This window comes from Triturus cristatus, chromosome 12 (assembly GCF_964204655.1).
Source record: "Triturus cristatus chromosome 12, aTriCri1.1, whole genome shotgun sequence".
NCBI lineage: Eukaryota > Metazoa > Chordata > Amphibia > Caudata > Salamandridae > Triturus > Triturus cristatus.
In genome coordinates this window covers 689,444,639-689,459,453 of record NC_140595.1, presented here as the reverse complement: position 1 = coordinate 689,459,453, position 14,815 = coordinate 689,444,639, and the positions used below count along the sequence as shown (strand labels likewise).

Here is a 14,815-nt window from a genome sequence, read left to right as displayed (position 1 = left end):
ATGCATGCTAATGACTAAAGTCTTCGTATCCCCACTAGTGACTAAAGATATACAAAACATACCTCAAATAATTGAACGAGAATGGTCCTGGAGCGGTTCTAGTTTAATAGCGCCTGGTCTTAGGGTACTTGCCGAGCAGAACTTGAAACAATGCCAGATCGATCAAAAAGATTTATAATCCCCTATGCTGTAGAGGGTCTGCGTCCCTGTCACTTGACAATACTTAAAGGATCTTGAATATTAAATGACAGATGAAGATTGAATACAAACATCAAAACTACGTTATTCCTCATGTTAAAAAAAACAGAAGGACAGGCTTGATTACCCGAACGGCATGCCTGGATACAGATATCTAACACAAATATGTAATGCTTCCAAATGTGATTCTAGTTGATCTCTAATATTAAATAAAAACAGCGGACAACAATAAGCATGGCATCAATGCAATTTTCTATAGTACCATGCTATGGTAAACTAAAATGTCCGGGTGCAGGCATGTTTACCTTGTCTTTCTGATTGAGAGATGCCGGTACGGTACAGCCAAGTCCTCCACGTGATCAAAAAATCGCTCAACTCAGCCCGTCTGCCTTTTATGGTTCTGATGTTAGATATTGACGACGGACACTTTCCAGGTCGGTATAGAGATGTAAAGCAAACTCAAAACCCCTGGACTGGGCTTGAGCTCTCGATTCCATGGCTCAGAAGTTAATGTTCATAACTTCATGAGTACGGCTACTTTAAACTAACTATATTTTTATAGAAAAATAAAAAAAGGATGAAAAACCCTCATATCTCTGTAACTATCAATAAAAGAGGTTACGTTTTCCTTCTTTTAGTTCAGGAGCTAATGCATATTATTTCATAGGTGTAGCAACAGGAGAATAAGTATTTTAAAAACAAAACAGAGACCCTCCTGCCCATCAAAACTGGAACACATTTCGTATAGGAAAAAACATAGTAATATAGGTATCTGTTGTATTGTGGATAAGTGAGTCACATCCAAAAGGGTTATACAATGAGCAATGAAAATGAGCAGAATTAACCTGCATTGTGTCTAATTGCATTCTCCCATGGAATGTCATTGTTTAACCCTCATTTATGTGTGTCAAGGGTACAAATCCAGTATACTTCACTTCTTTTTCGTATCACCATAGGGTCAAATCCTTCTTTAGTTTCCGTTTTTTCAAGGATGAGCCACCTTATTTCCTCATTGTAATGTTCCACAAGGGAAGCTGTTAACATTTGAGTTCGAATGGCTGACCTGTGCTCAGTGAAATGGGTCGCTGTGGGGCATGCTGTTTCTCCCACATAGCTTTACCCACAAGGACATAGCAATAGGTACACAACATTCTTGGTCTTGCAGTTGATGAAACTTTTTAGGTGTACTGTGCATTTATTCAAAGTAAGTCAGGCTGTTTCAATTGCCATGTCACATACCTTACAGGTATTACATTTGTAATTACCTCTGACTCAGTTTTGTCCCAAAATGGAGGATTGAGTCCAATTGGTTTTGCTTGTCAGATGGGAGTGTATAATCAAATCTTTTATATTTTTGTTTTTGCCTATGTGCAAACAATGGGCTGGGGATTTGTTGAGTTTTGTCCATGCCTCTTTATAGAATGTACCAATTGGAACAAATGATCGTACAAACCTTCTTATTTAGTGATGAATGGCGTGTCACCCATACCAGTTTTTCATTTTTTGACCTTAAAGTATTATATAACAGATGTTCTCTGTCATAGAAGTGCGTTCTTTTGAATGCTTCTCGTACTAACCATCTTGGATAGCCTCTCGAAATAAACTTTTCTTTCATATTGTTGGCTGTAAGATCAAAATCCTTAAGGTTCATACAATTCCTTTGGAGCCTGAGAAACTGTCCAAAGGGGATACTTTGCCTTTGGGACCTGGGATGCAAACTCTCAACATGGAGCAATGTGTTTCTGGCTGTAGGTTTCACAAATATATCCATCTCCTAAAAATCATTATTGTGTTGTATCAGAATATAAAAATATTCTACCTGTTTGTGACTTTTGTGTGCTGTGAATTTCATGTTCAAGTCACACAAATTCAGCCAGATCAAAAACTCCTCTAGGGTGACCATGGTCCCAGTCCAGATAAATAACATGTTGTCTATAAATCTTACCAATGGCTTACAGATTCATAGAAGGGTGCCACCTCATTATGAATGAACGTTTGTTCGAATCTGGCCATGAAAATGTTTGCTACTGTGGGGGCACATGAGGCCCCCATGCTGACTCCTTTAATTTGTTTATGGCAGTCACCACCAAATTCAAATGTGCTCTCTTCAAGTAACCACATGTAAACTTTCCATGATAAATAAGAGGGGACCTTGTACATTATACCGTCTCTTGAACCAGCTAACTGCCTTAATGGCCTCAAGTTGAGGGATGTTACTATAGAGGGAGTCAATATCCAAGGTCACTAGGATTTTTTGGTTGCTATAATACGGTTGGCCCTCCACCTACTTAATGACATCTCTAGTGTCGTGGATATACAATGTTATTTTTAGAACATTATGACTTAAAATGGTGTCCACACATTTAGATAATAGTTCTGTCGCTGAACCTGTTGTCGTAACTATCGGACGATATGGTGGATCAGTCTCAGTCTTGTGGATCTTAGGAATTCCATAGATATTTGCCATTTTTGGATGTGTCACATTAAGGTGATTGGGTTCCTTTTCACATATGACCCCATCAGTAAGAGCTTTCATAGTCAACTGTTGGATTTTACGTTTCACTTTGGGTGTTGGATCTGTGTGAACAGGGTAATAATGTGATCAAATGTCCAAAAGTTCTGTCATTTTTCTAAAATGACTATCCCTCCTCTTTCATTACAATTTTTTATCGTGATTGATGTATTTCTACTTAGTTCTGTAAGTGCTTTCATTTCTTCTGCTTCTAAATCGTGAGGAGTATGAGGTATATAACTTGAAGCAGGTTAGTTTAAACATTCTAGGGGGGGTAGAAATGGCAGTGCATAAGGTTTTATTCTCCTTGGGTTTCTATCCTATCTATGCCACTCTAAGTATTGAATGTGGTTGTGCGTGTGGTGTTGGAGGTATGGAGGTAGATCACATGTTCATGAATAAGTGAAACACTTGGGTGATATATGTGAACTATCACTATGGGTTGTTTTTCGTATTGGTAGCTTGCACGGATAGTTCCCAGATGTGTAGATAATGGCCACACACATTGTACTAATTATCCTGCTTGATTTCCAGAGCTCTTATGTATATATATAATTTTGTATATTTTTAGGTATTTTTCAAACCAATTAAACATGGCTCTCCTGATGAAGGCCTCTTTGCCAAAACGCGCATAGAAAAAGTTCCTCTGTGTGCATTGTGCACTCCAGCCACATTATAAATATCAACTATATATGATAATTGGCCTCTGGATTTTTTGCCATGTGTTATATCTTGTCTTCTATCTATTGATTCGAAGGTATATTTCTTAGAGGTTATCTTCTATATCTATAAGAATCTGTACAATAAGAAAATATTGATGTATACATATATTGGAATCTAATTGTTCATTTGTGAGTAAATTCCATGCATGCGTATGGGTTATGAAAGATGTGGATGATTGGGTTGTATTGTTTTATTGCCATATTGTATGTATATTTATTTGCATGTTATGTGCTTGTCTAATTTAAATATGAACAATAAAATAATGTTGATAATTTTTTATAGTTATGTGTTGACGAGCTTTGTTCATTAAAGAATAATGTGTCAGTAGGTTTATAGAATGGTTGCCTGAGGAGTTACATTATAGTTATCCCTAAGCCAATCATCAAACTAATAGTGGCGGCTTTGTGGCTCCTTTAAACGTTTGGCTTATTGTCCCAGTATTACTGATTCATATCCACTCTCCTTGTAAGTGAACTAACGGCTTACATTCAGGTGTAGGCTTGTATCTGGTAAATATATATATATATATATATAAATATATACAAAATGTACCCTGCATGCTATTATCCCTGCTTTCAAGGACCCGATCGCTAGAAAATCTTGTATCACTAGTACCAAAGGGCTAGCAGTTATTTACCTCCAGTACAGTATAATACCTAATGCCATTCAAACCTACTGAAAGACAAGAATACAAATACAGGGGAAATGCAGGGAACCTTCGCATGGAAGGCCAACACATATTTTGTATCCATGCTTGTTGCTCCAATACATCCTGGTCCACTCTGGCACCATCCTGTCCTCACCCCTCCCCCACCACGTCCTGCATCCAACATATGATTTGTTCAGAGTATCTCTATGCCACCTATCAACAATATGGCATAGGTTTTCTCCCCACAAGTACAACATAGGGAACTTCCACTTAGAGGAGGGAGGAGTGATGGTAAAAGAGTCCACTGTAGAGTACACCTTAGCTGCTCTGTGGTCATGCAACCGCCTCCAATTTGAAGCAAAGACTTTACTTCCAGCAGACGCTTACTAGTAGAGTTAAGGCAGCTGTCAATCATCATTGCTACATTTCCAGTTCTGGCACGGAGCCCATCATCAATTTCTCCTGTATCTGGCTTGAAAGAATCTCCTGGATGCGACTGGCTTCTGGACCCTCACCTCCTCTTTGAGTTCCTGTTTGAGTTTGAGCTCCTCTTTGAGTTCCAATGAGCGACTGAACTGATGAATGAAGGGAGGAGGGTGGGACTAAGACCAGAGAGGCTTCACTGGGGTGAATTGAGAGCAGAGTCTGGAGAGTCCATCCGAGGACACCGAGGAGGAAAGGCTTTGTAGCTATAGTACTCCACCACTTGCTTGGGCACTTCAGCTAGCACACATTTTGCCAAGGCAGCTGGGGAAGCCTACAATACAAGACAGAAAACGGTTTATTACATACTTGCTACAACTGTGATTTCGAGTCTTATCAGTCAACAAACAATTTGGAGTTATTGTGAGGATTTCATGGTGGGAATGAATTTACCGCTGGGACATTGAATTCCCAGCTTATGTGTGCTGTGCGTTTTCAGACTTTGAAAATACAATGTTGTTTGCAAGTACTTCTGTAGTACTAAAGTAATGAAAACTGAACCCAGATACTACACACATTTATAGGCATTTTACATACATGGGGATTCATTGAGATAATCATGTCACTTTAGAGAATCCTACAAATAGGTACAAGTTCCAGTAGTTCTATTGGAATGGGTAACTTAGTTTTGTTTCAGTGACTATCTTTGTTCAAGAGTAGAGGTATGTAATCAATTTAATGGCTCGTGCTCAATGCAAATATTGTAATTATTTTACACTTGTAGGCACAATTTGTAGAGCTCTATGCACATGTAAGTCTAAATTACAAGCTTGATTTACCAGTGCAAGTTAGTCACAAAAAATGACTATGCTTTCATAGATCTATTTACTAACAAGCAAAACTACACCGTAATGGTGTAATATTGTGTGTTATAAATTCCATCTAAATGGTGGGGAGTGGGTGTTCCAATGTTGAGATAAACTGGAAAGTCAGTGTACATCCACAGTCTCTCATATTCACAAACTCTTTACTGACACATTCTCAACAAGAAAATGGTGGAAGGTTTACCCCTGACAACAAAAATAAATCCCTTTCAAAATAGAGCACCCTCAGAATTGGTGGCGGTGCAAAGGAAGAGGTTTCTCCACGTGGAAAAAAGAAATTCCAGAAGAGAAACAGTACATAAAAACAAAGGAGCAATTGCATACCTGGGAAGACATTTCACTATGTATGTTGCTTTCCTACCGCGACTTGTATGCTATCCTGGGCCCTCCTACAAGTCTTACTCGGGCACTCAGAATGCTTCTTCAACTGGTGCGGCAGGTGCCGACGGGCCTCCGCAATCGAACTTTCCTGCCTGCGCCCACCGGTACAATACTGGGGAACGTTGCTCCTCTCCTTGGGGGAATGCCCTGCAAAGATGACAGCAGCATCGCCATCTTTAGTCTTCTTCTTCCTGTTCCATGGCATTGTGGGACTTGGAAGGTACCTGTTCCAAGATGGCCACCATGTAATTCTTCACTATGACCCTGTTCCTAATCAAAGATGGTGGCACTGATTCTAGACTAATTTCCTGCTTTTTCCCTAGAAAAAGGAGGAAATCTATTTCTCCTTGTGTCATGCCACAATGCTTCGAATAGTAGATGTCGTCATGTTCCTTGCTTCTAATTCTTTTCCTGGGGACCTTTCTCCTGAAATCCCACCAGTTTCATTCTTCATTGTTTTTCCCTGTGCAGCCTCTGGATACCTGCACCTCTTTTCTAGTCCTTTGTTCTTCCTCAGCACTCTCCAAGTCCTAAACCCGGTTCTTCTCTTTGAAGGTGCTGGTTGTTCTCGTCAATGCGTTTTCAAACATCTGGAAACACGCCTCCATGAACTACAGGCTTCTTTTGCCATGTGGCTTTTTCCTCCTTGAGTCTCCTCACTGAAGGCACTACCTGCTTAACATATATTTGTTGGCAGAATCGTGGCTACTGGAAGGGGTCACCCTTATCTCAAGCAGACCAAGTCTTTGAAGGTCAGACTGTCCAGAGCTAAAAGGAACCATCATGGGTTCGTCCAAACGTCACCTAATTGAAAGTGCATAAATAAACACTATGTAAAACTACGCATGAGAAAATGCCTCAACATGTTTATAATCTGGCTTTCACAAAACTTTCAAGTAGTAATCTTAGAAACCTCAACTTTGAGAAGCTTCTATAAGTGTTCCTGGAAAGGTTTGTTAATTCTTGAAACAAGTAAATCTGCCCCTTTAAGAGGTACTGAACTCCATGTTCTAATTTATGACTTTCTTTCAGAACTGGTTCTTTTCACTGCACATACTAAGTGACATTTACAAACACAGTTTATTTATTTATTAATTTAAGGAGTTTTATAAAGTGCATACATGGCAACTTCAGAGCAACATGGGTCAGATGTACAGAGCATTTTTTAAGTCACAATTGCTCGATTCACAGAATCGGTCCATTCGTGACCACAACTTTTTTTTAATGGACAAACACCAAACTGTGATTCTACAGAATCACAATTTAGGTTTGCACTATGGTATTTGAAAGGGGTGTGTTTAGAACATCCCTTCCAAATTCCAAATAGTAGCGGCATGTATCATTGTTTTGCGACCGAAATGCGGTGGCAAAACATTCATATTTTGTCAACATCTCAAAGTAGGTGGTAACCCCTTACCCCAGGGACCACTTCCCCTTTGAGAATGTAAAAAAATTATGTTTAAGAGCACGCCTGCACTTAAAAAATGAAATTTAAATCATTTAGTTATATTTATTTAAATGAATCCCATTTTCCTGTAACAAAAACTGGATGTATTTTGAAAATTAATCACAGACAAGATGGTCTGCTGACCCCAAGAGGCTACCACCCCAGTGATGGCTATCATTCCTACTGAGTCTCAAACTGTGTCCTACTTCATTAATACTCATGAGGTAGGTTGATTTGTGACCCACTAGGAAATGATCATTTAAAAAATAAAAAAGTTCCATACATTAGGAATAGCGATTTCCAAATTTTGATTTGCGGAAAATCACAATTTGGAAATTGCTAGCCCCAATGTTAGCATATTTGGCCCCAAGAGTAAGGAAAAGCAAGGAACGAAAAGAAGGATAAGAAAGAAGGTGGTCATAGCTGTGAAATGTAAGGACTAGAGAATATAAGGATTTTTTTAAATTAGGTTGTATAAGCAGACTGAGGACAGGGTATGAAAATCAGTCCTGTAATTATTCTTTCATTGAGTTTCCTGCCCACAAAATGAATAACATGCAAATTAATTTTCCCTGTTCACTCTCTTTCAGTGTTTGACTACAGGCTGATACTTCCGCTCTCCCTCTATGTAGTCTGATCTCCCCAGGGTTCTGGGTAAAATAGGACAATTTTTCTGCTTTGCTGGATCATTTTTGTGCCTTCTTTGCACTTAAAATGAGTTGACACTGTTAGATTGCAGGGCATTGTGACTGAATTTTGGTATATTGATAATGGACTACATAATTTATATTTGGTGTGTAATTGAGTTCTTTATTTTCATTTTTAAGAATTTTCAGAAATTTAACACTGCGAGTATTCATTTACTTATTCTAATTGCTCTCATGCTACTGTCCCTTATGCCTTCATACACCACCCATAATCACCACCCATAGTTTAGGGCAGTGGCTCTTAACCTGTGGCCACGTACATCTGGGGGTCCACTAGACCTACACAGGGAGTCTGAGAATGCTTATAAAATGAAGTAATAATTACACATTGAAGAACTCATACATAAAAAGCATATTTGAACATTTAACGATTTCAAATACTCTTTCAATGTAAAGAGATTTGAAATAAGAAGCTAAAAATTAAGTTGGCATCCATATTTTGATTCTTGGGAGCACTTTAAGTACGGCTTACAGAAACTAGAACAGGCGATTGCTGTCTTCATATGAAGCAGCACTGATATGTGCCAACATATAGAGAGAATGCATTAGGTGCAAAAGAGACAAAGTGATATTCTATAGTCTAGAATATTGCTTTATCTTTCAGAAAAAACGAAATCTTGAAAACTTGAGCCTTCAGAATAAAACTAAAGTTTTAATTTTAGCATTTTCTTTTATTTGTTAATTAAATAAAATATTTTATCATTTGTACATTTGCTTGATTTATATTTGTTTCTGTACTTCTGTGTATTATTTTGAAGTTCAAATCATAGAAATTGCTTAGGTGAGGGTCCCCTTTTTCCAACAGTAATTCAGTGGGGGTATACAGTAGACTAATGTTAGTCCTGAGGAAGACCACTCACTTGTCTGGAATTAATTGTTTGCCGAAACATGTTGATTTAAGGATGCTGGAACATTGGGCTTCAATAGCATCCATTCTTCCCTTGTAATCTTTATCTGTGACCCCTAATAAAATGATATGGGTGACCGACCGACTAGTTTATGCGAATTACATAGTAGTTTCCAATCAAGTTGGAGCTCATTAATGCAATAACTTGCCCTGAATGTAAACAACTCCCTATGACAAAGTATGTCACTACTAGTTGGCGATGGCTTTTTTTCCATAGTAACACTTAAATAATAGGAGTCCTTGTGACAACTATGGTTTTGGTTTGCAATGTCATTTGTTTATGATAAATCTGCAAATTTCCAAGCAAATGGTTGATTATGGGGCAAGCGGGGCAAATTTGTATTTATTAGGCAAATTCTGCCAGTGGCTCTATATATCCTTCAACAGGTTAGTTAGAATTGTCTTATGTCAGGGTGTTGCAAAGTAACTCTTTATAATATGCACACAAACTACAATGCTTTTTTCAGAGAACTACGTTAATTTAAGGTTATGATAACGACTACTGGTGTATATAACAGTGTCTTGCTGACCTATGGTCCTTTAAGGTCAGGCAGACAAAATATAAGTTCTTATCTTCTTTCATATGATGCGTTAATTAAGACCAGATAACTGGAATGTTTGTCGGGTGACCTGTGGCCCTTTTTGTAGCACAAGGAAAATATAATTTATTTCATCATTCTTTCCAGGTAGGGAGAGATTAAATAAGGTTAATAGCCTAGAACAAGCGAGAGTTGTGGGCTTCTGGGAGGTGACTCAGTGTTAGAATATTCTGCTTTCTAGTCATTTACAAAAATGTAAACAGTTCCTAAATAATACATATGCTCCCAAGCGGCCTTGGTAAATTGCATTGCAATTTGTAAAGTGCGTGTGTTTTATTTGCTGTTCAGTTTTTTCTCTTAAAAAATACCCAAAGAATGAAAACTATCACCGTAAAATAGGGAGGATTTGCAGCTGGAGACAAGAAGTAGGCAAAAAGTTAATCCAGCGCAGCTGACACGGACGTCACGGTGGTCTATTTTCAGATATCTGTTTCAGAGCGCATTGAGATGTTAGCGACGCGGACTGTCGAGTTAAATCGCTGTGTTTTTAAGCAGGCGTGATATTGGAGAAATGCTGCATGTCAGGGCGAATTAGTTTTAGAAAATACACTGTTAAAAGCCGTGGGGAGAGTTTTGTTGGCAGAAGAAACTGGTGTCCCCGCCAAGGCGAGCATGAAAATTCCGATTTAGTAACCAAGGAAGTTTCAGAGTGTGGTTTAAACAATAGTAAAGGATTTCACAAAAGGGAGAATTGAAGACGTTCTCATGGTTGGACTGGCCTTTCGGTCAGTCTGCCACTGGCAGGTGGGCCAGCTGGAAAGGACCTGTTTTTTTGGCACTGTGGCCTGTGACGGAACCAAGAGGCACATGCATCAAGCATTTTTGCCGTCTTAAACAGGCCGTTTGAGAACTCAAAAAGTGCTTTTCAGATGCAGCTAACCCCAATTTGTGATTAGGTAACCTGTTACTGAATCGCAAAATGGGTTCGCGATTTGCTCTTAGGAAGAGGTGTGTTTAGGGCGTCCCTTCCTAATACCGAATCGCATCAGTATGTATGAAGGTTCTGTAACAGAAATGCAGTCGCAAAACATTCACATTTTACCACCTACTTCAAGTAGGTGTTAACCCATTCGCAAATGGGAAAAGATACCAAAGGGACCCCTTCCCCTTTATGAATGGTTGCAAAAGCATTTTTAAGAACAGGCAGTGGTCCCACGGACATCTGACTGGGCTTAAAAAATTAAAAGAAACTTTTCATTTTGCTTTTTGTAAAGCATCTCGTTTTCTTTGAAGGAAAACGGGCTGCGTTACAAAAAAAAGATTGCTTTATTTAAAAGCAATCACAGACATGGTGGTCTGCTGACCTCTGCAGGCCACCATCCCCGTGATTTTTGCGATTCCTTGGGGGTGCAAATTGCGATCTACCTCCTTAATATTAATGAGGTAGCGTGATTTGCAACCCCCTAGGAATCGCAATCTGAAACTCTTTGAGTTTCATGCATTGCAAATTGCGATTACCTAATTGTGATTCGCAGGAATCCGCAATTAGGTATTTGCAATGTACATTTTTGGTGCCTGTGCCCCCAAAAAACCCTGCCCGCACACTGGCCCTTTTAAAGCTCACACATCCATCTGCAAGTGCCAGAATACCCGAAAAGTCAGTCTAACGGTGGGTTTTGCTAGAGCTCTGCATTGAACGGTGCCTTCAAGGAAGCACTTTGGTCATTGTAAGATTACCACTTATTAACATTCTTGGGGAATTTTTCACTTTACCCACAATATTCTAAGAATGCAATTAAAATAGTAATTAGACTAATACATACTATTTTGGAGAAAGCTGCATTTTCCTCAAATATTCTAGGACTGCAGTTAGGATAGGAAATGTGCCTCCCAGTGTCTGCCACACCTACTGCTGCTGTGAGGGCACGCATCATTTACAGCCCACCTTTGTTTTTGGATCATTGCTTAGCATAGTGGACCAATGGAAGCCTTTGATACTGGTTTATTGTGGTTTATCAAATTATATTGACCAGAAAATAGGTTTTGAGGCACCAATGTATTAAGCTATGGTTTATGTATATCAAGATGTAGTAAAACAAGCATCAGTGTACTACTACACTTTTTTCTGTGTACTTAAACCTTTATTATCCAATCACAAGGTGTTATGGTAGAGCAGGCAGTTTTATGTGATTAGGTAGAGTGGTATCTATTAACAAAGCATGTTATACTGACATATGTAAAGCGTTATCTACTATTCTTTATCATATGTCTGTTGCAAATGATTAACTACACATTTTAGCAGACTTGTTTATTTTCATATATTATAACCTAATATCGGTACATTCTGGTGTAATATTCTGCAGTCACTGCGGATTTGACAGTGGTATCTGTACACTATAATTAGAACTACTGGAATTCTCTGGCATCCAAGGATACAAATATGAGCCACAGTTCGTGCAGCAAGGGAAGTCAATTTATGTGGCACATTCTTTGGCATTATGTTGTTGTTTTCAACTCACATTAATATAGAAGACCTCCAAGTACTATAGAATATTTTCAAATCCCATTGCAAATATTACTACCACATAATGCTTTTGCTTTACACTGTCCTCACTTAGGGCCTCATTAGGATGTCAGGTGGACCGCCAACAACAGGTCATCGGGGACGGTCGGCGCCACATCCAGAGAAATGGCCTGATGACCAGATTAAGATACCGGCAGTGAGAGCACATCAGACAGGGGGGAAGACCGCCACCTCTGACAGGCTCAAGGAGCCAGTCGGGATGGCCGTCAGACAGTAATCCCTACAATGAAGGGAGAGCCGGCGCTGGTACCGACATAGGGATTATGGTGCCATTTCCCACAGCCTTTTCATGGCGGTCCTACCACCATGGAAAGCCTATCGAAAAGGGACTTTGGGGGCCCAGAGCAGGGCCCCCATGCCACGTTGGCCTCCACTGTGTGGCCAGGGTGGCACATGTGGTGCCCCCCCAAACATCCATGCACCGTGTGCATGGATGTTTAAATACATGCCTGTAACTACTGCGGCTTGTGCTGCGGCCCATTTCCGGAGTGCAGCACAAGACACAATAGTAAAAGGCATGTTTCTGACCACCTACACAGCGGTCACATCATAATATGGTGGGTGGAGCTGCAGTCTACTTGTCAGCCAGTCTCCATCCTGCTACGATGGCGGCCAGACGCTTGTGCGATGGCCACTGTAATGAGGCCCTAATTATCAGAGTACAATAATTTCTATAAAGCATACAGAGTTGTAAAACAACCCTCCATTTTCACATCTTGTAAGGTTGTGCATATTGTATTCTGCAAATCCCCCCCAAAAATGTAAAACTCGTCTTCAGTTTCAGATGTATTTTACGTCCCACCATGAGACTCTGGGAGCACTTTCCCATCAAGAAACAGCCTGCAGTTCTTTATTGTTCAATACTTATATCAAATCTAATTGTAGTTAGTATATAGTGGATGTATGACGTAACAACGCGAGATTCAGTGATTGCGACTCCTCTGAGGCGGAAGCCGGAGGTCAGATTGTCAAGAAGTTTTTAAACTTGTATGCTTTATTTTGTGTGCTTTATTTACTATCATTCTGTGTTTTTAATCACAAGCTTTGCACTCACCCTGCACCGCCGCATCCATTGCCCGCTCCTCGCGCAGACGACTCGAATCTGACGCGTTGGAGGCAGGGCTTGCCGCCGCTGGGGGTTGAGTGTCTCAACGCACCTGTGCTGGGACGAGTCCCGCCCATGTGCTTACTTATTCTCCCACCCACCTGCTCGCCTTAGATTCAGTGATTGCGACTCCTCTGAGGCGGAAGCCGGAGGTCAGATTGTCAAGAAGTTTTTAAACTTGTATGCTTTATTTTGTGTGCTTTATTTACTAGCATTCTGTGTTTTTAATCACAAGCTTTGCACTCACCCTGCACCGCCGCATCCATTGCCCGCTCCTCGCGCAGACGACTCGAATCTGATGCGTTGGAGGCAGGGCTTGCCGCCGCTGGGGGTTGAGTGTCTCAACGCACCTGTGCTGGGATGAGTCCCTCCCTCTCCTACTCCTATATAACAAACGCTACTTCTCGACCGCACAGAGGGCGAGCGCAGCGGGCGCGCCGGCGGCGCGCCAAAGGCAAGCCCGTCTGCACCTGTCCGCGCCCTGAGGCGCCCGGCGGTCCGACACTCTGCCCATTTTGGGCTACCATTTTGGGCTACCATTTGGCAGCTTAGTCGCCTACTCCTCTGAGGAGCTTCATAGCCTTAACAATACTCCTCCTTCTTGCACACCTCTTGACTGTTCGCTCAAAACATCGTCAAAATACCCGCTCTGCAACTTTGCTTTTTCCGGTTACACTGCACCGTTAGTGCCATTAATCCCTCCCTACAAGTTCTGGAGTATTAACTGTCGATCTTTGCCTAAAAATAGAGACCACATCTTCGATCTGTTGTCTTCCACCCAGCCAGATGCCCTGTTCCTAACGGAAACCTGGCTTCATGCTAGCTCCGGCCCTGACGTAGCTTGCGCCTTGCCACCTGGTTATGTAATAGTCAGGCAAGACAGAGCCACCGGGAAAGGTGGGGGGGATAGCGATCATTTTTAAAGACATCCACTCCTGCTCTTTGGATGCGGTTCCCCTCCCAAACTGTGAAGCCGCACTTTTCAATATAGCATTTTCCCTCGACTGACGCTATCAGGCCTATTAATCTACCTCCCCCCTGACAAACCTACACAGTGGCTAACCTCATTTGCTGACTGCGTAGCCCCCCATGCTATGAAGGCAGCTAATTTCACCATCCTAGGAGACTTAAATCTCCATTTAGAGGACCCGCAGAACGGACTAAGTAGAACATTTCTATCAGATTGCGAGGCCATTAACTTAATACTTCTCAACCAAGTCCCTACCCATCAGGCAGGTCACTTACTTGACCCTGTCATCTCCAACATTCTGCTTGATTGTACTTCCCCTGCCCTCCCCCTTGATTGGTCCGATCATTATGCTATTCATTTCACTCTGCCTGCTGATCTCACAAAGTGTATGTCTCTTCCTGGCACTAGGAATATCCACAGAGCCTGGTCTAAGCTGAATATCTCGGCCTTTAACACCTCTCTTGTGGCCAGTTGCCCCGACATCAATCTGGTGTGCACCGCTTTGGCTCAAGAAGTATCCCACTGGCTAACTTCTAACATCAATCACCATTTGCCAGCGCGTCTCAGGCCACCAACTCCGCATCTCGCCCCCGCCCCTTGGTTCACGGATGATCTGAAAGTATCTAAATCCAAATGCAAACACTTGGAGAGGTCTTGGCGAAAAACCTATGCCCCAAATGATAAATTAATCTATCGTGCAGCACTCAGGCATTACCATCAAGCTTGCCAAAAGGCAAAAGCTCTGTTTGTCTCACAGTCTATCGAAAAGGCCATCAATCGGCCGAA

At 41.0% G+C, this 14,815-nt stretch overlaps 1 protein-coding gene across 1 annotated transcript in view; it reads right to left on the bottom strand.

Moving 5' to 3' along the window:
• Window positions 1-3,318: 3,318 nt before the first annotated feature.
• The window catches only part of LOC146780101 (copine-7-like), a 657,204-nt gene continuing 645,707 nt past the window's right edge, over window positions 3,319-14,815 (bottom strand). The window contains exon 16 of the mRNA XM_085636916.1: window positions 3,319-4,839. Within this exon, the coding sequence (XP_085493042.1) occupies window positions 4,702-4,839 (138 nt within the window). The 3' untranslated portion in view covers window positions 3,319-4,701. The remainder of the gene's footprint in view (window positions 4,840-14,815) is intronic.